General features: G+C 38.8%; 4 protein-coding genes across 4 annotated transcripts; 2 read left to right on the forward strand and 2 right to left on the reverse strand.

Moving 5' to 3' along the window:
- Nucleotides 1-6790: 6790 nt before the first annotated feature.
- Nucleotides 6791-9416, forward strand: LOC120005036 (caffeoylshikimate esterase-like). The gene is made up of 8 exons (XM_038854464.1): nt 6791-7125; nt 7224-7256; nt 7350-7476; nt 7558-7704; nt 7802-7932; nt 8591-8728; nt 8832-8930; nt 9038-9416. Exons 1-8 carry the CDS (start codon nt 7123-7125, stop codon nt 9329-9331), a joined length of 972 nt encoding a protein of 323 aa, XP_038710392.1. The 5' UTR covers nt 6791-7122; the 3' UTR covers nt 9332-9416.
- Nucleotides 9417-11430: 2014 nt separating this feature from the next.
- On the reverse strand, nt 11431-18615 carry LOC120005820 (spliceosome-associated protein 130 A-like). Its single transcript, XM_038855667.1, is given in 5 exon segments — nt 11431-11928; nt 13188-13326; nt 14189-14680; nt 15469-16053; nt 16055-18615. Coding segments are annotated over 4 exon segments (3645 nt in total). The 5' UTR covers nt 18485-18615; the 3' UTR covers nt 11431-11928; nt 13188.
- Nucleotides 18616-20288: 1673 nt separating this feature from the next.
- LOC120006600 (dirigent protein 9) lies at nt 20289-21979 on the forward strand. The gene has a single exon (XM_038856685.1). The coding sequence runs from the start codon at nt 20710-20712 to the stop codon at nt 21856-21858; it is 1149 nt and encodes a 382-aa protein (XP_038712613.1). The 5' UTR covers nt 20289-20709; the 3' UTR covers nt 21859-21979.
- Nucleotides 21980-23416: 1437 nt separating this feature from the next.
- On the reverse strand, nt 23417-24422 carry LOC120006728 (dirigent protein 25-like). Its single transcript, XM_038856869.1, has one exon. The coding sequence runs from the start codon at nt 24412-24414 to the stop codon at nt 23482-23484; it is 933 nt and encodes a 310-aa protein (XP_038712797.1). The 5' UTR covers nt 24415-24422; the 3' UTR covers nt 23417-23481.
- Between the last annotated feature and the right edge of the window lie 2582 nt (nt 24423-27004).

A 27004-nucleotide genomic window follows, 5' to 3' on the forward strand; every position in this document is an offset into this window, starting at 1 on the left:
TGAAGCGTGTCTCCTTCCTTAGGAGTTGCTAACAATTGGGGCTTCTGCAAATAATTCTTTAACCCAAGAAAAGCCGCTTCACATTCATCATCCCATTGGAAAGCTCTTCCTGACTTAAGTAGTCGAAAGAAAGGCCTGAATTTGTCTGAGGATCTACTAATGAACCTGTTAAGTGCCGTCGCCATTCCAGTTAATTTCTGTATTTCCTTCACTTTAGTGGGTCGATCCAAGCATTGAATGGCCTTGATCTGTGTTGGGTCGGCCTCGATTCCTCTTTGTGTAACGAGATGGCCCAGGAATTTGCCCGTACTAACTCCAAAAGCGCATTTGCTAGCATTGAGCTTTAGGTTATTTGTCTTTAAGACATCAAACACTTCCTGAAGGTGCATCAAATGGTCTTCTTGAATTTTGCTTTTGACCACCATGTCATCTATGTAAACTTCCATAGTCTTGCCAATTAATGATCCGAAAAGTTTCGTCACCATTCTCTGAAATGTGGCACCTGCATTCTTTAAGCCGAAAGGCATTACTTGGTAACAGAATATTCCTTTTGGGGTAATGAACGAAGTCTTCTCCTGATCAGATGGATGCATTGGGATTTGATGGTACCCTCGGTATGCATCCAGGAAGCTCATCCTTGCCATTCCTGATGTCATATCCACCAATTGATCGATTTTAGGAAGCGGGAACAGATCCTTTGGACATGCTTTGTTCAAATCAGTGAAATCAACACAAACCCTCCATTTTCCATCTTTTTTTCGGACCACCACTGTGTTTGAGAGCCATTCGGGATATTGTACTTCCCTGATGGCCTTAGCTTCCAACAAGTTTTCTACTTCCTTAACCACGGCCTCCGTATGCTGTACGGCTGACCTTCTCCCCTTCTGAATCACAGGTTTAAAACCTGGTTTGACATTTAATTTATGGATTGCCAATTCCGGATCCACCCCTGGCATCTCATAGGGAGTCCATGCGAACACGCCCACGTTTCTCCGTAACATCCCAATTAAGGATTCCTTCTCTGTTACGGTCAAGCTAGTTCCAACTAGAAAGTATCTGTCAGGACTTTCTGGTGTAACTTGAATCTTCTCAAGCTCTTCCATTGACTTGGTTGCTGGCTCCTTTCCAACTTCCTCTAAGACTGGAGCCTCTTCTTCCATCATCATTATTTTTCCTGCTTGTTTTGTTTTTGCCATAAAACATTCTTTTGAGGCAGCTTGGTCTCCTCTTATTTCCACCACTTTGTCCCCGAAGGGGAATTTGAGCATCTGATGATAAGATGAGGGAACAGCTTCCATTAAGTGAAGCCAAGTCCTGCCCATGATTGCATTATACGTTGAGGGTAGATCTATAACAAGGAAATCCACCTCAACTGTTCTTGGACCTGCCGTGACTGGCATTCGTATCCTTCCGAGAGGCCAAACTGGGGTCGCATTAAGGCCCACTAGATGTGTTGGAACCGGAATCAAATCTGCATGAGTTTTCCCTAACTTTTGGAAGAGTGAATAATACATGATCTCTGCAGAACTTCCTTGGTCTACCATCATTCGCTTCACTGTTGCTGCTCCGATTTGCAGGGAAATCACGAAAGCATCATTATGCGGAAAGACGACTCCTGTTGCGTCTTCCTTGGTGAAAGTGATTGCAGTTGCCTCCCTTGGTCTCTTAGTTCCCAAATGGGGATTAAGATCCATCCGCATTACCTCTTGTTGGTGTCGGACCTTCCTATACTCCGTTCGTCTTATCGCATCGCCAAGTTGTGCATCCGGTACCATTGCATCAATAAAATTAACGACGTAGTGTGAAGGTTCTCCCCGTTCCTTTGACTGAGGTTCTGCCTTCTTTTCGGCTGCGGTTTTTTCTTTGTCAATAAATTCTTTAAGATGACCCTGCTGAACCAATTCTTCCAAATGTCGTTTGAACTCTCTACAATCTTCTGTCCTGTGACCTTTGTCTCTATGATAGGAACACCATTTGGACTGGTTTCGAGTGGACGGATCCCCTAACATTTTATTTGGCCGCCGAAAATACGGTTTATCTGCGATCTGAGGTAGAATTCGAAAAATTGGGTCCTTAAATATTGTTTTTACCGCCTCGTAAGAAGTAGGCTTTGGGTCCTTCTTCGAGTCTTTTTCTTTCCCATTCTTCCTTTCAAACTTCTTATTTTCCTTTTTTGTTCCTTCGTGAGAAGCAAACTGTCGATCCCCCTGTTTGTCTTCTTCCAATTTGACGTATTGCTTAATCCTGTCTTGAAGCGCGACCATACTCTTGGGTGGAGCCATTGTCAAACTTTCTCGTAATTTATAATCACGAGGGAGCCCGAGGCGAAAAGTAGCCACTGCGTTCTTTTCATCACAATCTTCTATATCTGCATAGGTATCTGAATACCTAGCGGCGTAAGCCCGGAGTGATTCTCCTCTCCTCAGATGTAAAGCAAATAGCGTATCTAATGTTGCTGGATCTCGACTATTTGCTATGAATCTTGCTACGAAGATCCGGGCCAACTCTCTCCAAGACGAAACTGAATTTTCTGGAAGTTGGTGGAACCATTTCATGGCTGTTGTCCCGAGACTTGACAGAAACATTTTGCACATGAGTCCGTCTCGACCTGCCCAAAGTGCCATTTTATGAGTGTAGGCTGAAATATGTGCCACAGGATCTGTTTTTCCATCATAGATTGCAAAAGTTGGGGGTGAAAATTTGTTTGGTGGATCTTCCAGTCACAGAGCCCGCACAAAGGGTGTGGAAGTCATCTTTCTGAGGCTTTGCTCGGCCTTCTTCTGAGCACTCCATAAGACTTCCCCAGTATTTTTCGTCAACCGAATCTTTGGGGAAAGGCTTCGACGTCTTATCCTCCTAGACGGTTGTGGGGACTTGTTCCTTGGACCCCTTGGAGAAGGAGTCTGCCTTCGCCTCTCCGTAACTGGTCCCCTCCTCCGATGAGACCTCCCAGTGCTCCCACTGTCATGCTCCCGAACACGCTTTGGATCTGTATCTCTATCACCTCGGACAACACTCTGGATTTCACTAGCCAAACGCTTCCCCTTTCTCCTCATAGTTTGGAGTCTTTCCCTTAGAGCTTGAGCATGCTCTTGTCTCTTTTGCAAATCTTCCTCTGCCCTAAGAAGGGCTTCTTCCAATTCCAATTGATTTGGAATTTGTTCTTCTATTTCATCATGATTATGTCGAGGCCTCTCCTCTTCTGGACGAGGCAGTTCCTCCTGTCGTAATACTTCCGCTTCTTCAGACATGGCTTATATTAATAACGTTTCCCACAGACGGCGCCAATTGTCGATGCTAAATTTGCACCGAAGTATAGAATGTGTATTAAGTAAAAAGATTTAAGAGAATAACAACACAGAATTTACGTGGTTCGGCAACTTGCCTAGGTCCACGGAGTCTGATCTTTTATTAGAGTTGATTGTCGATGATTGCTTACAAATGTCGGATGAAATGTATTTATAGGCTTGGGATATGTCAGTTGGTGCGGTTAATCACCTCTGGTAACTTCTCTTGTAACTGCTACTGGAAACCGTCGGTAACTGACTGTCGGATAAAACTGCTTCTGGAGACTGTCGGATAAAACTGCTTCTGGATAAGGTCCTTCCGTCTCTGGGAGAACCATACATACGGATGTACTTGTTTACTCCACACAGAGAGAATTACATTTGCAGTTAAAATCGGAGATTGGGTACACACATACCTAACACAGTCGATTGTCAACCAAGCCAACTTTTGTTGATAATTTTGTCTACTTATGGATTTATGTATATATACTTGAAAACAAAAACGAAACGAAAAAAGACAGTTTTCTAAAAATAGAAAACATAAACATTAAATAAATAACAAACCAAACGGATTTTATTGAAATATAAAGTGCAATTTTCAAATCACTTTTTTTTTTCTTTCTAAAAATACCATAGAGAATTACATTTACGGCTAGAATCGAACCTTGACACACATATATCTAACCCAATCGATTACTAACCAAGCCAACTCTTGTCGGTAATTTTCAAATCACTTGATAAAACAAGAAGTAGGACTCTTTTTGTGTTTTGACAAAAAAAAAAAATCCAAAATAGTGTTACCATGATATATCCAATTCCAAGTCAGTCAGAGCCTGTCCGATTACAACTTAAATAGGATTTCAACTCAAATGTAAAAATTAAAGATTCAAGAAACAAGATTCTTTGGCCCCGTTTGGCTAAGCATTTTTGGTAACATTTAGGCTTGTCTTTAGCCAAACGATAATTTCACGACACAAAATCCGAGTTAATTTTTGTAGCATATTATGCTACTTTTAAAATATTACCAATTTGAACAATTTTACTAACATTTTCATTTATATTTCTTTTATATCCTTAGTATTTCATTGTTATTCTCATTCTATCTCTCACCCTATTAATTAATAAATTATATTGGTATTTTTTAAATTAAATAATAAATTATTTTATAAATAAATAAATAAATAATATTTATTTTTTATAAATTAATTAATTATCTTTATTTATAAATTAATTAATTACTTATCTCTATTTTATAAATTAATTAATTATCTTTATCTATAAATTAATTGTCTTTATTTTATAAATTAATTAATTATCTTTATCTTATTTTAAATAATTATCATTATTTTATAAATTAATTTCTATTTATTTTTACATTTATATACATATATTGCAATTTAAATGCATAATACCCCTATACGTAATTTATCACAACATGCTACACAAGATAAATATTACCAACAAAAGTTGACCAAACACTACCAGTCATTCATGTAACATATCTACTACTAAAATTATCTAACATTTCTGTTATCATCATTTTCTGTTAGCATTTCTACTTTCGATATACTTAGCCTAAACCCTTTTGATATGCCTTAAATAAAGATTCACGCGCCTAAACCCTTTTGATATGCTTTAAATAAAGATCCACGCACTTTTGCACAGGTGCTTCGTCCCTACCCACCAAGTCAAAGCTGCCGTCTATTTTTACGCACGAATCTCACATTCTTCACACGTACTACTCAAAAAAAAAAAATCCATTAATCACATCATTTATTTCCTCAAATATATCCATTATTCACGTTTAAATATTTTTCTTCTTCTTATTTTCACTTTCTCTCCTGCTAGCAAAAAACATATATATTTTTGGGCAATTAACGATAAAGACACAATTAGAAAAACATGTTCCAATATGGATAACAAAAAAAAAAAAGAACACAATTCATTAAATAACATATATACCTTTTTTTCATTTAATAAAAAGTTAATTAGCAATAGGTCACTCAAATCAAAATTTTATCCTAATCAATTTACTTTAATTTTTCTCAATCCATAAGATTCATAAGTGGATAAAATTTATTCCATTAAGAATAAAATATTCAAAACTTCTTTTTTTATTGACCATATTACCATCACATCTTGTTTTATTTCACAATTTCGACGAATCATCATTATTTGGAGTGTGTAAAAGAGATTTAATTGATAGAAGAAAAGCGCAAAGAATGTAATTCCTACAAAAGAGAATATAACATTACAATGGTTTAAATCAATACTCTCGAAGAAGTTTGTACCATATTGAGTGTAATTGATCACAGGTATAAAGGATGACTAAATTAGTAGTTCATCTGTCAGCATAATTGCGTTACGCTCATTTAAACTCTCCAACACATGCGAGGATACCAAAAGTTAGTATAAATCATAAGAATTTCGTACAGAATCACCCACACCAAAGGAGACCAGAAGCTTACGACTTTGAGCCTAAATTTGAACATTAAAATGTTCGAATCTCTAAAAATTTATTAGACACAATTCTTTGGGTCTTCGATTCTTCTTTCTAACGCTGTAAATATCATATAAATTGGAACTCAACTAAGTGAGTTTTGATTGTTCAATCACATCAACGTTAGAAAAGATATTTTATTATTGAAATTTAAAAGTAAAAGTAGGGTTTAGGGTATTTTGGCTTATAAAAGAGATATTTTAGATAATTTATCTTTAATGAAATATATCTTATCTACTTATGGATTGGAAAAAATTAGAGTGGATTGTTAGAATATACATTTATTTTCAAGGACCTATTGCTAATTAACTCTACATTTTTTAATGAAAATGAAATATAATTCAAATTAACCCTAATATTTATTTATTATTGAGAATCTAATTAGTTCAAACATCACAGAAAAAAAAATCGTAGAAGGATCTCGGGAAGGACAGGTACACCAAAAATAATTTAAAATTTGATAAATATAAAATATAAGCGATTTCAACAGTTAGATTTTAAAGTCATCTTACAAATCGCAAACAATAAAAATTATTTCTTCAATTTCATCCAACAATTCATATTTGATACTTACTTTTTCAATGAATTTAATTTTTTTAAAAGAAAAAAAATGATTGTATTCACAATTTTAAAATACATCTATTTATAATTTTTCTAAAATTTTTAAAAAATATTTTGGTGCTCCAATTGAGGCATGGAACCTACCCTCAACTGGCTTGGCTTAAGCCTTTGGATACACACGACGGAATAATGAAAACGGCCGCGTTTTGTTCGCACCCCAATACGGACAATAATCAACAACAACGTAGAGTGACAGCTGATTTATTGCGGAACCCAGAAAAAGTCCAAGCAGGCAAGTTGCCAAATAGAATCGACATGAAGAAAGTAAAAGCCCAATTAAGTCAAATTAAATTAAATTAGGAAAACAACAATCAAATCGTAAATTATTTATTTAATATCCAAATACATACATCAACTGAAGCTAATTACAGTTCATCGGATTAGATTTACACCTCAGGTTTCTACAAGTCCTCCATTATTATCATTTCAAATCTCAATATCTCTATTTCTTAGTGTGTATATATACACATATATGTACGTGAAACTCGCAACGCTCCGTATCCTTCTCTCATTATATCAATCTCTTCCTTCCTTTCTCTCCTTGTGTTGTCTGGTAATCCAGTTAAGAAAATCTGTGCAAGTTTTCAAATACTGAGATTCTCTGAGAGGTTTTTTATTTTATTTTATTTTATATGATCACAATTTGAAGATCAGTTTACGCGTAAAGTCAAAGATTTCAGTTGTAAACTCCAGAGTTTCTGGGATCCTTTTTTCATGGTTTGTTTTCCTCCTCTGTTTCTCTCTCTGTTTTTCTTTTAATCTGTTCTCTGATCGGTTCTATCTTTATTTTTTTTTTCTGGCTTTTGCGTTTGCAGGCTCGAGAGATTGAAAATGTCAGATATGACGAGGTAATTCAGACGGGAAAATCTGCAAATACGCGTCAGAATTTTATATATATATATTTGTGTATTGATTTGTGTATGCATTGATTGAATTGGTAGGAGTACATATTGAATCGAAGAGGATTGAAGCTATTCACATGCAAATGGATTCCGATGAATCAACAACCAAAGGCCTTAATCTTCATCTGTCATGGTTATGCCATGGAGTGCAGCGTCACGATGCACAGTAATCACTCTCCCCCCACAAAAATTTATAATTTCAACTTAATTTTCCTTCCATTCACACTGATGATTTGGTTGATTCCAGGTACTGCAATGCGACTGGCCAAGGCTGGTTTTGCAATTCACGGAATGGACTACGAAGGACATGGAAAATCATCTGGGTTGCAGGGGTTTGTCAATAAAATGGAAGATGTAGTTAATGATTGTATTGATTATTTCTCAAGCGTTTGTGGTAAATTTAATTAACTTTTTTTACTGATTGTTGGAGTTAATTTGATAAATGATTCATGAATTGAATCGGTGTTTATGTATGCTTTGGTGGGTTTCAGAGATTAAAGAAAACAGAGGAAAGATGAGGTATTTGTTAGGAGAGTCAATGGGAGGAGCAGTTGCTCTAAACATGACCAGAATGAAGCCTGACTACTGGGATGGTGCAGTCTTGGTTGCTCCCATGTGTAAGGTAATATGTATGTATATTTTTACATCATGTGTGGCTCTTGAATCTTGACATATACATATACATATGCATATATATATAGAACCCTCCTCATTTCCACGCTTGTGTACACTTTTGTCAAGAAATCAAATCAATTTGGTCGCTGGGTTTGATTTTTTTTTATGCATACTCCAACCATATGCAAGTTCATGTCACATTACATAACATCATCACACAGTGTAATTACATTATAGTATAGTTATCTTGGACAGAGTCTAACTACTTTTGGCCGCTGGAATATACTAATACAAGCCGCTTTAATGTAATAACAGAGTAACATGGAGAAAAACTTGACACTAATATATGTTTTTAATCATTCAACTTGTCTTTAACAATCCAGTTTTGACTTTTAGTAATAGAAACTTAGTTTCATATCACTGTCATAGCACTGTACATACTGCAGTAGGTTGGATTATGGTTTTCCCTAATCAGAATCTACCTAAACCATGGGGTCTGCATATTGGAATTATGTGCATATGAATCAAACCCAGTTCACAGAGTCAAAATACCTCGTCAAAATCTACCCTCCAATTGACCAAAATTGGTAAAAAAAAAAAATTACTATTGCACAAATGTTATGTTTATCAGATGATCTAAATTATGTGTGTTTCTTGATGTTCAGATTGCAGAAGATGTGAAGCCAAGTCCAGTAATGCAGAATATTCTGACCAAGCTTTGTCAGATAATCCCTACATGGAGGATTATTCCGACTAAGGACATCATCGACGTCGCGTTTAAAGTACCTAGTGTCAGAGAAGAGGTACATATCAAATTGTTTTAGTGGTTGTAGTTAAGCAAAAATGAGGGAGTTAACATGTTTTGATTATATATATATATATATATGATGAGGATTTTAATTGCAGATTAGAGCTAATCCGTACTGCTATAAAGGGCGTCCGCGCTTGAAAACTGGTTATGAACTCCTAAAAAGCAGCATAGAACTTGAAAAAAATCTTCACGAGGTTAATTTTTCTTTCTTTGTGTGCTTTGCTTTGTTGTATATTCAATGCAAATTGCCTTGAAAATGAGCCAACAACTGATGAAGCATTGTTTGAATTGTGATTTTCAGATTTCAGTTCCATTCATTGTTCTACACGGTGAAGAGGATAGAGTGACTGAAAAAGCTGTGAGCAAACAACTCTTGGATGTGTCTGCGAGCACTGACAAAAGCTTCAAGCTTTATCCGGAAATGTGGCACGGTCTGCTCTATGGAGAACCATTGGAGAACATTGAGATTGTATTCCGAGACATTACCAATTGGCTAGATGAGAGAACTTCCATGGGGAATTCAAGGTTGGAGAGGGAGCAGAAGCTCAAAAATGAAGACTTGTCCAAGGCTAAACAAGTGACAGAGATTTCTTAAACTATTTTTTGCTTGGTTTCATGAGCACATCTACAAATAAAATGTTGATTTTCAAGAGTGAATGAATTTGGTTTTCAGTAGTAAATACTGAGTTTTTTTTTTTTTTTGTTTCTTATATTTGCAATAACATAGATTATTATCAAGTCTTCTGCATAACCATTCAAATTGATTTGTAATGACTACTAGCGAGTGAGTTTCAGACATTTGAAGCAACAAGTGCTCTCCTCCGGTCAATAACGGAAGGAAATGCCGTATCATGATTTTTTTTTTTTTTGAAAAAGGTGATAAATTTATTATATTAAGTTACCTAATAAATTGCTTGGTTGACAATCGACTAGATTAGGCATATGTTTGTCTAATGTTCGATTTCAATTACAAACATAATTCTTTGTGGTATTTTAGGAAAACAAAAGTCACCTAATAAATTAGGCAATTGAGACTCATACGTACTCGGACCACTATAAAGATGAATTACAACTAAGAAGACTAAAAAACAAACACAAAGACCGCCATTATAGTGACACACACTACAAGATGAAATAGATATCACAATGTCAATATTTATGCAATAGGTGAAGAGAAGGATAGATGATCTCAGTCCTGGGCCGGCTCAGCCCACGGGTTTAAGCAGTTTTGGGTTGGGCCTAGCAAAGAAATGGCTCGATCTGAATTTGGTGCCAGGCTTGAGTTTGTAACATTAAGTTTTGAGCCCAGCCTGAGGAACAATTTATTTGAGTTGGGCCTAGACAGGGAAACAAGCACAAAGTATTGATCTCAAAGTCTCAAACTACGTTAGGTTTCATTGCCATTTCTGCTTCTTCAAAGTGAAGAGGACAAAGTAACAACCAAATCATCGAGTAGCAAGCAACTCTACAATGCAGCTTCAAGGACGGACAAAACCTTTCATATTCAGGCCTGCGACATGCTCTATTTTTTGGAGACAACCCAAAACACTGACATTGCCGCATTATTGATTGGACAGACACAGAACTTAGCATAGGATATTCAACTCCAGAAGGGGAGAAAATGCATCAAAATGACGATACATCATCGAGGTGTAAACAAGTGTAAAGCTTTATCAGTAACCTAAATTATGGCGCAATAGAGTAGGAGGCTCAAATTAGAGTCAAGAGGGAAAGTGACATTCTGTACAAAGAAATATCCACTAGAATACCAAATGTTCCAAATCAAAGTATAGGAGATATAAAAGCTGTTTCTGTGTATCCAGATAAAATGGATTGCTAGAGCACCATAATGGACACAATTTCATACTTCAAATTTGCTGGAAACGGGACTCACTCATCAATACTTCAAGAATTGCGCATGAAGTGTTTTGGAGTGCTTGACCATGGCTTCCTAGGTGTAGAAAGCACAAAAGCACTTCATATTGTCACTTATACTTTGGTTTGTCTCGTCTCTTTAATTGGAGTTTTTAGAGAGGATAGTTTAACTCTTTCTTTCTATCTCAACAGTACTGTTAAAGTGGACGTGGGTTTTTATAGAGGATAGTTTAACTCTTTCTTTCTATCTCAAAAGTACTGTTAAGTGGATGCAATTTTTAAAGTACCAAGACTTGGGAGGGGAGCATACAACTAGAAAGAGGATTGAGACTATAAAAATTGCATCCACTATTGTGGAGATAAAAAGAAAGAGTTAAACTATCAATTCTAAAAATCTTTATTAGAGACAAGACAAACCAAAGTACAAAGTAATCTCAAAATTCAAAAAACCCAAATAAAGCAAAGGGAAACCCCCTAATTAGTCTCTCTCCCTTCTATGCACAAAAATTGTCAAATCCATAATGGGCTAATTCAACACACTCTATATACCAAAAAACCTATGCATAATATCAAGTGCTTGTGTTTTCTACACCGATAGTGAAAGCTAGGAGTCACCATTTGGCTTGCGAGCCTAGACCCGACTTAGGCCCATGGGCCAAAACCCGACCCGGGCCCAAAATTACATCGAGCCTGGATAGCCCGACCCTATGCCCCAAACCTAGGGCCAACTTTGGACTGGCCCGAGCCCAAAGCTCGTGTGTGTGTGTATATATATATATATATAATAATTCTCTTATGCGAACACCCATAAATTATATTAACTTACGCACTTAAATCTCATCATTGATTTGAAACATATGAGACCCAAAACAATGAGTCCCACTTATCATTTAACTTTTTTGAAAACACTTAAAAAATGGAGTGCGCAAGGTATTAAGTTGCAGACGTCCGTATAAGAGAATATATATATATATAATACATATATAAATATTAAATAGTCAAAATTGGGCCTGGCCCAAAGCCGGAGCCCTAGGGCCCGTGCTGGGCCTGAGCCTCATTTTGAGAGTCACCTTTGACCTGAAGCCCGATTCTCAAAATCACGCTTGGGCCCAGGCCGGGCCAAAAAAACCAGGCCCAGCCTGATGCCAACCCCTAGTGGAAGCCATAGTCAAGCACGCCAAAACCCCTAATCTGATATCTTGTTTGCCGCACCTCCACATTGTTGATTTTAATTTTTTATAAAGACATTCACATCGTTGACCTCAACCACAATAACCAATAACCCAAGCAAGCGGATGAACACCATAATCGCCACTCCTGCACACAGATTATTCTTAAGTATCAGTAATCTCAGCAATCATAGGCATTCATAATAATATTAACGACAATCCAAAGATGAAGAAAGAAAGATAATGGAAATGGAACACCTTGCAAAGAGAGCAAAACTTGGAAGGCAGTGAAGCAATAAACAAATCAGGAGCACATGTGATAAGTATAATTAGGATGGTCAACTTGTTCCCTTGTCAGACCAAAAATGGGTACGTTGTAGACAAGTGAAAGATTCTTAAAAGACATGCACATAGGGTGTTCAATTTCACATGCACCCCTCCCAAAATAATACTTCTCTAACATAGAATAATATTGTGCAATCACCCAAGCAAAAAAGTATATACTCAGATACTCTGTAATTGAAATTCACATAGGGTGTTCAAGTTCCACCCTAATTCAATGTCATCACCAGCTAATAACGAGCTTTAATAATATTCACCAATATCATACCAATTACCAGATTATAGGGCCAAATAAAGAGCAACCCCTTTTGCCCCAGCGAGGATTTTCGGTGTCTTCAATGACAAGCAGCAAACGCTTCTGCGCCAGAATTGAATTTTTCACTCAGCACAATGAATAAACAACTTTAATTAGTCTAAAACATAAACAAAGGAAAATCAAATACAGTGGTTCTGGGGCTCCAAATATTACCATAGCATACCATGACCATCCACGCAGTATGGTATATCAAGAAAAAGTGCAAAAGAAACAACAGGGGTACTTCATAGGTCCATAACTTAATTTGTCGCCATTGCTTGTGCTTATCAAAGCAGATTACGGACGATCTTAGATAAGTTTGGTCAAAAAATTTTAAAATAGCTAATTGACCGCCATAAGATGTTCAAGGAAACAATAAGTAAAGGCTAGATTTTGAAAGCAAACACCTTAAAAGCACCTAGCAATGAGAAGTACTTGTCATAAGCCCCTAAAAATTTCACCAAACAAGAACAATGAGAATCGCCTAATTATAATCTGCTTCTTGTTGAATAAGCTTCCATAAGCTACTTCTTCAAGTAGTTTCAATACGCACAAGCAACACCCACACTAAAAGTCTAAATCTAGGTCTACCTGAGGGCTAGGCTTCCGAACTATTCACCAAACATTCACTATCAGATAGTTAAATGAAGGTGCAGCTACATACAGGAAAATTGATAATCCAGCGTAGCACTACGAGCACAATTACTGCAAGTCACAGACAACTATACCAAATGAAATTGAAGAGCTTAACAAGTCAAGTCAAGAACCACCTTAAACGATCTTATTTCGGACTTCTTCAAGTTTCTTCAGTATCTCTCCAGGAGTTCTATCCAGTTCGTCTGCTATTTTTCTCTGCAAATCCATGGGCAGTGTTGGCAACTGCTCACACAAATCCCCATCAATCACATCCTGCAAAATTATTCCATGGTTCCAGAATTGTTAAACATTCTATACACTAGGATTACGTTGCCAAAGAACGATGATAAACAAAGTAACAAGAACACTCATGGTCTTTCCCGATAATTGGCACAGAGAGCTTAGAACATGATCCAGTTGCAGATACTGAGATACCAATAACAAGTAGAATGGCTCTCGAAGGAAGCAAAAAAGGAGAAAAACACATACACACATAAAATAAAAGACACTGATTAAAAAGGCAATCGAAAAGGCCAAAAAGAGTAATTTCCATTAAATCCAGAACAATGAAAAAAAATGATGACGACGAGAGCATATTGACTTGCCATATAAAATTGAAACAATCCACTAATTCACTGTATTCAAAGATAACACCAGGACTGTCAAGAGATTGAAGAAATAAAATAAAAAAATTGGCAAAGATGATGAGACAACGATGACAATATTTGACTATAAGAAGCATCACAATGACCCCAGCGATAAAAATGTCCACGATAAAGTTGATGACACTGATACAAGTACAACTGAAAATGAAGAAGGTAAAATTCCGTTAGGTCCACCCGCTTTTTCCAGCAAAAAGAAAGCAACAAAAATTGATTATTCGAAAAACATCATCAAAAACAAAAGCTTAGATTCTCCATTCCATCCTCCAAAGAAAAAGCACGAAAGGGAGGGAAAAAGGAAAAGTACACAATAAAACAAGCATACACATTACACAATAATTGCTTGCACAGGTGTAAACTCTCAAGTTTTAAGTCAAGTATGTTTCCAGACAAGTCTGTTATAAATGAGCTTGAAAATGATGAACTTTCAGCATGCACACAACACTTTTCAGTTTAATAAGGGTAATAATTACCTTCACCGGAAAATAAGCAGATCTAAAGGCTATGTGGTCTCTGCCACACAAAGGTGGGTGTTCCTGCCTCATGTACATCTCCAGGTGAGAGAAGAAATCAACGTCTTCTCGGGAGGTGAAGGGAAGCATTGCTCCCAAGCACCCCATTACTGTCCCATAAATGATGCTCTCCCCACCACCGGGAATTAGAGATGCCTTCTGCAAACTTGTGACCACATCACCAATATGGTATTGTACAATCTCCTCTACCTTATTGGGAGCTCCATTAAGCTTTCCCTGCTCCCACTTTATTTTTCCACCAGTTGGGTCTTCTTCTATCTCATCTGAAACATCCTGTGGCAACCGCACAAAATAGACATTCCCAAACTTATCGGCACCAGCTACAGTGTCAAAATCTATGTGGAGTGATGCAGTGACCCATCTAGGAACACAATCATCAGCAAAAATGTACAGTTGATTCTCATCACGCCTATACTTGCAGAAGTGGAATGACTGCATAGGAGACAAAGCACACATTAGCAGTGAAATAAACTAATAATATAAGAATAAGAGACCATGGCGCTGAATAGGAAGATTTTTATCAGCTTCAAGTCTCCACACAAGTGAGATGAGAAAGTAGAAGACTGGGACAGACAACAGATATTAGAAATTTAGTTACAGTTCGAGCAACTTAATTTGGTTTTGTCCATATTAACATTAGTTACTTTGCCATTTAACCCAATAAGTTAACTTGTTGGGTTGGGGCATTCCATATCATTATACATATATTCTAACACTCCCCTCATGTGTGGGTTGGGTAATCTGACAAGCCAACACGTGCACAACAAACAAGATCCAACAACAATTACACACAAAGACCCCACTTGGACAACAAGAAATGGGGGGCTAAATGGCATAAGCCAAGGTTTGAACCCAAAACTTCCTAATCCGATATTATGTTAAGATTAGTATTTTGCCATTCAGCCTAATAAGTTAACTTATTGGGTTGGGACATTTGACATCATTTATACATATTCTAGCAGTCCAATTCTCCGGCTAGCAGAGGATGGCTTTCCTTGCATGGATTAACTTGTGAGAAAGAAAGGGCCATCTCAAAAAAAAAAAAAAAGAAGAGCTCCAAGCCTACATCAAGCTTTACTGACACCAGAACACATGCCAACTCGTAACAATCTATGGGAAAAATAAGTCCATCCAATTGTTATGCATGCAAATGATCAAAGGCATGAAAACAATATACAGAAAGACTACCATAGAACTATTCAGCCACAAGTAACACATACCTCTTGCATATCGCCTACATATATCCGATCTCGGTATGTGTGAATATTAACAATAGTGTTGGGGAAAAGCTTACTCTCACATTTCCTGAGCAATCGTTTTTTCCCCAAGTCATACAATCTCAGGACAGGTCCTATTCCAGCAAGTAATCTACCTTGAAACTGGCATAAGGCAAGAGGAACGCCCTCCACTTGCGTCTTGTGTAAAAGTTCGAGGGTTTTCCCATCATCCTTGAACCTGTAAATATGAATAAATCCAGCAGCTAAACTTCTTTTAGGCCAAAATTGCAGTCCCTTAGCAGTACCAACAGCCAAGAGAGTTCCATATTCCTTATCATGAAAATTAACAGTGCATATGCTGAAAGCTGCTTCATTGTCCTGAAGCTCCAGCAGACAAGTAGTTGTTGATGTTCTTGGGTCCAGAACTCTAATAGAAGATACCCACTTGTCCGACTCTGCCTTTGGGTAACCATACTGCTCATCAGAGAGGGGGTCATCTTTATCCTCATCTTCTCCCCCATTCTCCATTTGCTCATTGTCTGCATTTCCATTTTCACCCATTCCAGCAGCCTCAAAATACTCCTTTTTTCGCAGCTTCACGTTCTTCGGCTGTGAATACTCCTTGATCACTTTCTATCATGACCAACAATTTCCTCTTAGGTTGAAGAACAAACTTCCTAGGAGTGTACCTTAAGGATACTACAGTTTCATTAAATGTCTCTCCCAATCTTTCAATAGTAAACACCCTTAGTGCATCCCCAGCTACCGCAACCACACCTTCTGCACACTGATCAGATGAAAACGAGGCGGCAAATTCAAGACTCTCATAAGATAGGGGAGTTAGCAGAAAATGTCCCTGGTGAATATAGCCAAGCCAAGGGCGACTCGACAAGCAAAGCATTGCCCGCTGACCTCTCACAGCAATAGAAAAGAGCTTTGGGGCTCTCAAACCTAGAAATCCGGAACGAGAATCAGAGAGCTGACCTGTCACCATATCCACCATTGTTCTAAACAGAACTCTATTCTGCAAACCAGCATTAAGGAAAAGACTAGCTGGGTGATCTGCACCATCTTCTCCGCCAACTGATGCCTGAACTTCCAGAAAGAGGAGGGATTCTGGAGCCGATGAGACACTTTGCACGCTGAGAATCTGCATACAGTCATCAATATCCAAAGACAAGATGCGAATTGTGTTGTCATATGAACCAACAGCAAGAAACCGAGATCTCTGTCTTCCTTCAGGAACTGGAGCAATGTCCAAACAAGCCACATCTCCAGACATCTCGTGTTTCTCTACCTCCATCAAATTTCCAGTCACATCCACTACAAAATATACAAGCTCCCCTCCACTCAAAGCAATAACCACTTGAAGCCTATTGGTACCAACCTTCACGATTGTCCTCTTTCCAGGAGTTCTCCACTCATTAATACGGCCATCTTCCCTTATATGCCTAATACCATTAGGGTGAACTTGCATCAAAGAATCATCACCAATCAAAGAAACTGCAAGGGATGGAGTAGTATCAAGAAATCCACTTTCACTAACTTCTTCAACTGTCTCACCAATCGAGAGCACAAGAGTGGCATTTGCAAAAGACACCACAATGTACGCATCAAACTCATCAGTGACATTCTTTTTCACAGTCCAAACAGCACTGGGGACACCCGGAAGCTGTGAGACAGCCATTTCACTGATAGCCAAACCAGTTCTCAATATCCTTAAGGAGGATCTAGGACCCCGTCCACATAATGTGAATATCTGAGGCGTTTCTTCCTCAAAAAGATTAGTAATTTTCATATCCATTATTGGCATCAAACTCTCCAATTGATCAATCCTCACAAGGTTCTTTAGCCCTCTTGGCTGGAAAAACACAGGCTGGAAACCCTCTTCAGTTTCCATCAACGTCCCAGATGAGGCCTCAACGGCCTCTTCCTCCCCAATTGCCTGAAACTGGTATAAAGCATGGTTTCCAAACTCTGACGCGGCAAACAAAAAACCGGACTTCAACACACACATTGCAGCTGCCACAGGAATGGTATCAAAATATTTAATCTTAAGTTCTGTAACCCTATCGTTATCATGCTCCAATGTAACTTTAAATATATCACCATACTCCGTCTGCAAAAGGAAGAAAAACCTTGATTTCTGCTTGTGAGTAGCTGCAGAAACTATTAGTACCCCACGTTCTGCCGGCAAATCTGCTCTCCTTGGAATCACAGCTCGTACGTCAGGATGCCCTTGATTCTTATAAATCACGAAATTCTCTGCACAGACTAACACTCCACTAGGCCCATCCCCGCCTCCAGGCACCGTGACAAGCATGTTGGCACCATTATCAACCTGCTCCGACCACTTCCTTGACACGTGATTAAGCCCCAAATCAAGCTCGTAATACGTCAAATTCTTTTGAGCCTCACTCGCGGCCTGCCCAGTGGAATCCTGGTCGGCCTCAGAGTAATCCAGCTCGATGGAAGCAAATATAGGATTATCAAAACCACAATCTACCCCACAAATGGAGTACGTTACAGTGTGCGACTTGTGAGCCTCCAGGGGCGATGATATAGTCAACCTAGCCGCTGTATCTCTATTAAGAACGTAGACAAGCTTCTGCTTTTCACAAGCTCCAATCATTACGGCTCTCCCTTTAGGATCAATGGCGAGGTACTGACCTGGGACGATGCGGCGGCAGCCAGACTTGCCGAAAGTCTCCTGATGAATCTTGTCAAACACGTTTTTCTCCTTATTGTAATCAAGGATGACGATGCGGCCAGAGTCAGAGCCAACTACGATATAGTCCTTCTGTGCGCCGGTGAGGCGGAACTGTGCCAGTGAACGGACGGCACCGAAGATCTCGACGGAGAGTATGGTCTGGAGTTTACCGTTCTCATCTGGACGGACCAGGTCGAGGACCTTCCCGCGAGCCACAACGATTTCCTGCACCTTGCCGCCGGAGAAATTGCCATAAATTGCGGCGACGATGCCGGTGGGCCGTTGGAGAGTGAGATTGTATAGATACATTGAAAAGAAAAAAAAGAAGTGAAGCCTCGAGCTTTGAGAGAGAAAATGTTATCGACAAGGATGAATTGAGGGGATTTTTCTGTTTTGGGGTTCTAAGAAACAGTCATGACTACTCATGACTGTGAATTTGAGTACGAAGAGAGGTTTCGGTATTTTAGGTGGTTCGCGACTTCGCGGCAGTTTTGGATGAAGTTTTGTGGAACTCTGTCTCGTATTTGGGCCTATTCAAAGGAAAAACATGGACCAGTTGGCCCATGGGCCTATTTCAAAACCCTGTTGACCCGTGGGCCTAATCCAAGCAAGAGCAATGCCTTTACTCTTTATTCTTTTAGATGTGACGTAAGTAACTACCAAATACCACCCTAACGAATCCAAATCTGAACCAGTTAGTGAGTCCATCATTGCCATTTTATAAGACCAAAATAGTAAGAAAGATGGGAGCTTTTCTTTCAATGAAAATGTCCAAGCACCAATACATGCCAACAATAGTGTACTTGCCCCTGTTCATCGCCTCATCAGCCACCCATCCTCAGCTAGCGTTCTTGACAATCCAAAACAACCCCACCTCCACAATTATCACAAGATCACATTCCTCATGCATGATGTGCTCAATGTGACACAACCTTCTTCAAAGCCTGCACCCACTAAGCTCACTAATCAGATTCCATTCTCAAAACCACTAGGCCTTTTCCCACCCAGTCGAGGTATCCCTCTGCCCCAATCCAATCCAACCGTTCCGGTGGCATCCACAACTGGATTATCAACTCAAACGTTTAGTATTCCCAACATAGGGCTTTCTTTTCCGGCCATAGCTACTCTTCAAGAATTGGAATTGGGGAAAGTGACAGATTAACCAGGAATTGTTTCAAAATGACAGTTATGGTTCACAACTGATGGGTACAGCACAAGGACTATACGTTGCGAGCTCGGAGGATGGTAGTAGTCATATGATGGCTTTGTCGACTAATTTTGGTAACCATGCTTCACAAGATGGGCTGAGGTTCTTTGGGGTGCACAGGTTGGATGCACCGGAATCTCACATTGCTGTTATTGGTGGCACTGGGAAGTACCATGGCGCGAATGGCTATGCAATAGTTAAGGTTTTAGATTTAGGCTCTCATGATGCTGCTGATGTTGCTAGAGAAGCCAACACGGTCCTTCCGTTAAATATTTATCTAAGTTAAGTTAATGTAACTTTCATAGCTAAACATATTATAATATTTCACCAAGTTGTGAAACTAACCGGACTGTTAAAGAGTTCAGTAGTAAGTAGATGCAACATTCCCCTTTTTATTTCGAGTTTATTTTGGCTCTTGGCATCTGTTTATTGACAAGATTCTTCAGTAAGCATTGCTTAAAAAAGACTAAAATTGCTTAAAAAATACAAATGGTGATAGAATCAAGTGAAAGAGAAAAATCTTATTAGACTAAATGCTTAAAAAAGACTGAAATTGCTTGGGACTTCAAATTCAACAGGTTTCCTCAACTAATAATCTGATACTGGTGATAAAGCAGAGCCTTGGAGACTTGCCTATCTATGCTCAACTTTTGTTTTCACTTAACATATAACTGAATACTGCATGATAGTCTGATACCGACGTCTTAAAACACTCCTGCAATATTCTGCAATCTGAAAAAACTATCCCTCACTATGGTTTTGCCACACCACCACAATGTGCACTTAATAACAAACTATTAGTGTGTTAAGAAATGAATCTCAAGTTCCATAAACATACAGGATATATCGAAAAGGTAATGTATTTGTATTATACGAACGGAATGCATCGACTTAAGCTTGTGAGTTCAAAGAAAGTCCAGTAACACCATAATGGTTTCCATGAACAAATACAGGCAATGTTGAAACTATAATGAACTAAAACCGACTTAAATTAGCAAAAAACTTCATTACATATCAATCTGCTATTAAACAACAATAATTTTCAGCAGAAGCCTTACCAGAACATGTACTTGCTCCTTGTTTGAACATGGTCCACTGTGATGAGGTGAGAGCCCACTCAAGTTTATACCAAATCCCACCCCTCTTAATGCTGAGAATTAGGTCCCTCCGATACATACAACCACTACATCTCATCAGCTCCACTACTTAATAGTGTTGAACCTCTCCTCAATGCCCTCCGACCTATATATACATAGCCACACCACACTCCTTTCTCCAACACAAAACACATTCATTCACTTGCAGAGTGTTCTTTCACAACCCAAAAATGGCCAAGCCTTCCGACCTCAACAAGGCCACAATTTGCCTCCTTTTGCTGCTATCAATCGCTGTTGGACTTACTAGCTCAGCCAGAATACTGGACGAAGTGGACCCACAACCCCAACCACTGCTCAATCCCACAGCGACAACTCTGCCTAGCGGGCAGACCCCTGCTGTGACCCCCACAGCCACGGATGATGAAGACACTGTAGACCCACCAATCCCCGAACCAGAGGCTTCAGCTACCGTGGCAGCACCAGTAGTCCCTCCTGCCACAACTGCAGGAACCACCACTAGTGCTACTGCAGCAAATCCTGGCCCAGATGAGGTGGCGGCACCGGCAGCTGATGAAGCACCTGAAGCCGCTCCCGTTGCAATAGCAGCTCCTGTCACAGGTGCAGGAACCACCGCAACTAGCGCCACCGCGGCGAACACTGGCCCACATGAACCTCACTTGAGCTTCTTCATGCATGACATCCTCGGAGGGAGCCACCCATCAGCCAGAGTAGTCACCGGGATCATCGCCAGTTCGGAAATCAACGGCATCCCTTTCTCCAAACCCAACAACAATCTCTTCCCACTCACAGGTGGGACGCCCCTACTTAACTCTGACAGCCTCGACAACCTCATCAACACCAACAACCTCCCACTCGTCGCCGGCCTAAACGGCGCGCAGCAGAGCAGCACAGTAATCCAAACCACAGGAAGCAGAGACAACACTGTCAACAGTAACAACCAACCCTTCGTCACCGCCGGGAACCTTCCTTCGGGTTCAACCCTCCAAACCCTAATGTTCGGTTCAATTACGGTGATCGACGATCAATTGACGGAAGGGCATGAATTGGGTTCTGCCGTGATTGGGAAGGCACAGGGGTTTTACATGGCTAGTTCATTGGATGGTACTAGCCAAACTATTGCTTTGACTACTCTGTTTCACGGCGACCATGAACATGAACATGACTTGGAGGATACAATTAGCTTTTTCGGGGTTCATAGGATGGCGTCGCTGGGATCGCAGATTGCCATTGTTGGTGGAACTGGGAAGTATGAGAATGCGAGAGGGTATGCGACTGTGGCGACTCTTCATCACGAGGATCAGCACACTACTGATGGTGTGGACACCATTTTGGAGTTCAGTGTTTATCTCACTGAGTAGGGGGTTCTTGTTGTGTTGATTGATTAAGACGAAAAACAAAGATGGGTTGTTTGTATGGGGAAGTTTCGATGTCCATTGACTGCATTTGGCTTTTAAGGATTTAAATTGAATGAAAACTCTGTTACCGTAATTTGCTAGTCAAAACGCTTTCATTGAATGCAAGGTGTGTGATCTCTGATGTTAAAACCAAGAAGAGAAATATGTCAATCCTTTGAAAAAATATAATCCAAAAATCCAATTCCAAGTTCCTAATTTTTTCTTCTCATATCCGTGCCTGGCTGCATGTGAGAGGAGATGGTGAAGAGCTTCTCCCAGATTGGATTCCACCTGCCTCCAATGTGGATATGATGAATGTCAATTTTGATACAAAAACTAGTTCTACCAACTCTTCAGCTGCTGCGGTTTCTAGGTCGTTTTCGGGAGCGAGCATCTTTGCCTCAGTCCAATCCTTCCCTATGGTGGATGCTCCATTGGAGACGCTAAAACTAGTCTTTTTGGGGAAGTGAACCCTTGAGCTAGTGGTAAGGTTGCTTGATTGCAACCAGAAAAGATTCTCTCTGCATTGCATGATAGGGATGAAGATCATATCCAGATGAGATTTTAGCTTAAATTATTGCTTCTTTCTCCTTTACTTAGGGCAAATGCAATGGTGAAGTGGTATTGGGCCAACAAAGATATTATCTTTTTACTGATGTGGCTGTATTGTAAAATGTGTTTTGCTTATGTGACTGTATTGGGATAAATGTTTTGCTGATGTGGATGTATTGATATTTGATGTTTTGATGTAGTTTTGTTGTGGATAATATGGAGGAATGGAATGTTGTTGGATTGGGTGGAAAGAGAAAGTGTGTGGGAAGAAAAAGTTTATAGAAATTTATGTTTTGCTGATGTGGCTGTATTAGAATTCGTGTTTGACTTTGACTTTTTGTGTAATAGAGGTGGGACCGAGCCAACAAAAATGTTGGCCTAGCAAATTAATTCCCATTGCATTTGCCCTAACTGTTGTTTCAGATTTGTATCAATTGATGCTTTGCAGGGTAGCTTTAGCATCTAAAAATTTTTGTGTTAGTTCATTAATCTCGAGCAAAATTCAACAACATTGCTATTGATTAAGGTAATTATTCTTACACTTCTTAAATGTTGTACCAAAATAGGGATGGTGCGAGGATATTACTCAGAATCCTCTATCTCATGTGGGTGTGTATTGCTTGTTTTATTCCTGTGTGGGTGAAGCTCTAAAGTAAACAACTTGCCATCATGTATCTCAAACTTTGATAATCATCCGGCTTAATCAAGTGTGAGATTCAAAATCACAAATCACGTGAATAGCTCAAACACGGCCGAAGGTGACAAGACTAATATCCTATATAGGATCAACATAACTCAACCGATCGAGTAGTATATAAATAAAATTCATGAACCTCTCATACAGCTGATGAGTTTTCTGGTCTCACATTAGAATGTACTTTACCAAATTCAAAGAAGACAAATTGGAAAGTGGTAAACTTTAGACCATACAGGATTCTTAGAAGAAACTCAGGTACTACTTCCATTCCATTCCCTTAAAGCAGCAATCATAACATACATAAATTGTCAATTGAACACAGAAATTCGCAAATACATTTAGTAACTAACATAAACAGCGAACTCCAACACAGTCTCCACACCGTCAGTGTCATTCTGAGTTGTTGCTGAAGCTGGAATAGTCTTAACTATGGCAAACCCTTTTGCATTCACATATTTCCCAGTCCCTCCCATGATAGCAAGCTGAGACTCAGACACACCAGTACGATGAACGCCGAAGAAGCTAAGGCTATCAACGTAGTGCCCTGATTGAAACATTGTTGTAAAAGCCATGGTTTGGCTAGTACCATCAACAGAACTAACCACATAAAACCCTTGTGCCTTGCCCAAAAAACCAGACCCTAACTCATGCGCTTCGGTTAATTCGTCATCAATCACAGTTATGGTGCCATACATGAGCTGTTGGAGGGTGGAACCAGACGGTAATTGGCCCCCGGTGGCAGCGGGAAAGTTGAATACATTGTTGAACATGTTGTTGCCACTGTTTTGTAACACAGCTTGTGTGGTGCCACCAAGGCCTGTAAGGAAAGGAATGTTGTTGTTGTTTATAAGGCCATTGTTATTGGCGTTTTGTTCTACCCCATTATTGATGGGAAGGTTTGCACCATTGGGTTTGACAAAAGGGAGTTGACCGTTAACTGCCGGGTTGTTGACGATGCCGGTGACGGCTCTAGCTGAGGGGTTTGATCCTCCAAGGATGTCATGCATGAAGAAGGTTAGGGTATGGTGAGGATCAGTGTTGGGTAATGTGGCACCACTAGTTCCAGCTGCCACACCTGAATTGGTTGCAGCCACCCCAGGACTGGTTGCTGGCGTAGTTACTGGATTTGATGCTTCAGGGGCAGCTGGAAGCTCTGAAGGTTCTTCGTCGAGGAATCTAGCTGATGTGGTAAAGGCAATGGTGAGGAATATGAAAACCCAGAAAAGGTTAGAAACTTTGGTTGTGAAAGAGATAATTCTGTGGTTTTCCATTTGATCAAGAGAAAAAGGTTGATAGAATAGGAAGGATCTTGCTTGACTTGATTGTATAGGATTGTGTGTATATATAGTTTGAGCCGGAATTACTTGAGAAATTTGTATGACATAAGTTGCAAGGGGAGTTGATGAGATGGAGTTGGTACATGGATTATTAATTTTCAGTGATTTAGTTGGGACTTAGGATCTGAAACATTAATTTTGGGGAGTTGGTCACACCAAGTGCCAATTAAAAATAAATCATAATCGAAAACCTGAAAACAATGGCTATGAATTATGAAAGTTTCGTCAATATATACTAGTCATCACACCATCAAAAACCGCACAAATATAGGAATAAGAACAACCACAATAGTAATTTTTTTTGTTGGGACAACAAAATGGGATGGGAGTGGTGTGTTGCTAATTTGGCTGGGTATTTTATTGATGTGGTCGGGTGAATAAAATATATTGGTATAATGATGTAGTGTAAATTTGTTAACTTTATTTTTGATATAATAGAGATGAGATCCAGTATTAATTTTTGTGTAAATATGAGTGTGTTAGAGAAGGAACCCATGTAGAGAGCAAACATGGGGCATGGACTTTGTCATTCTTGTGAAATTGTTGCTGGTGTAACTGTTGAACGATAGGTTATTGACAAAGATTAATAGAAAAACATTTTTTATACGGCGAGTGATCAATTACAAAAATAAATTTGTGCCGACATAATGCTTGCCATGATTTTTTTTTTGCAGCCACATTGTATTGCCACAAAAATAGACCTCATGTTACGAAGATAATATCGTTGTCAAAAATGATAACATGTTCTTACGAATCTTTTATAGTCACTATAAAAAGAAAATCTTTTTGTGGGGACACAGGACGTTAACATAATTTTTAGCGACAAACAACGGCGATGAATTTCTGTTGCCGTACAAATTAAATGCGACAACATATTATATTCTTAGCGCAATTCTTGTCGTCTTAAAAAATGATGAGTATGTGGTGAGAGAAATCACAAGTTTTTCAATGAATAATGCTTGAGACCCTCAAAAAAGTGACCTCTAAAATATCCTCATTTAATGTAGAGTGTTGGATGTGAAGTGGGCCCTACATGTGTGTTTTTAATCAATAACTATTTTAATGTCACATAGATTTAGGAGATTTTTGGAGGTGATATTTTGGAGGTATTTAGCATTGTCCTTTTTCAAATGACTATAACCTTTCCCTCAAGTTTTTCAAATGACTCCCTAACATTTTCCTCTGCCTACACTGAAGGCCTAACATGTGTACATATATGTTTATTGAATTACCCATTTGGTAGTTGTTGGAAAATAATGATATTAAATATCATTAAGTGTAGTTGAATGAAATATACTTCATTCCAAGACACATTTTCCACTCATGTGTAGTTCTCATATACATTGGTGTATAATATGATCAATTCAAAGTTAGTTAAGGTCCTCCCACAAATTTCTTGGTTTGTTTATGGTCAATGATTAGTGGAGATAATTTCACCATGAAAGTGGGTCAATAATGAGTCCTAAAAATCAGTCCATATTGCTGATTTTGTGGACCATTTTGTTGAAATGCTCTACTATAAATAGAGAGCTTAGTTGTAGAGTTGAGAGACTACAAAAAGCCATTATTCTCCTCTTATTCTTTTGTTCACAAATCTGAGAGTACATTCATTTTCTTGGTTAGAAAGTGTTGTGTGGCATTGAAGTGTCACTTACCTACACAAAAAGAGCGTTGTATCTTGGGAGGTGCTTGTCCGAAAGTGTTGACACCAAGTGGCTCGGGCAAATTCACCTTAAGGAAATTCGGTGCACACCGTACCTCGCTCTTCCTTGTTGTTCTCCTATCAATTGTCTTGACGTTTTGGTTTGGTATTCTTTAATATAAGCAATTGCATTTATGTTACTGTTTTATTAATGTATGTTACTGTTTGTGTAACTTGGTCATTGTTTATGCAATTATTACTATATTGACTTATGCATGCTATATATATCCAACAGTAGTAAAATAATATGGAACAAAAAAATTTACTAGGAAAATGATTAAAACGGTTTAAAAGATACATAAGAAAATGACAATAAATAAATTACTCTATTATTTAGTTCGTCGACACAAAACAAAAGTATTTTTATGTTTCTTTTTGTGACAATAAGAGGGTGTGGAGGGCAGAGTTTAGGGTGTGGTTTTTTTTGACTTGTCTAGTTGGTGGTTCAGGGGTTGGGGTCCAGGAAAAAAAAAATCTATACTATTTATATGTGTAACCTGCTTGTAATTGTGTCGATGGAGTCATTTGTAATTGTGTCCATTTTCCTGCATTAACAAATTTATTTGAGAAGATATGTATGATTTGCTTGTTTATGTGCATTTTGTTGTTATTCTGTATAGTGTTAGACTAACAAAAGTAAGAAATATGTAGAATTATAGGAGTGATTGTTATTATATGGGCATGTATATAGTTCTATGGGGTAATACAAATATAAACTTTTGCAATCCAACACTAAATGAATCCGTTGAATTGTTGCCAAGTGTCTCATGTTCTTTTAACTGCTCAGTAGTGCTGAATAACTGATTCGTCAATGGTTGAGAT

This window comes from Tripterygium wilfordii, chromosome 9 (genome assembly GCF_013401445.1).
Source record: "Tripterygium wilfordii isolate XIE 37 chromosome 9, ASM1340144v1, whole genome shotgun sequence".
NCBI lineage: Eukaryota > Viridiplantae > Streptophyta > Magnoliopsida > Celastrales > Celastraceae > Tripterygium > Tripterygium wilfordii.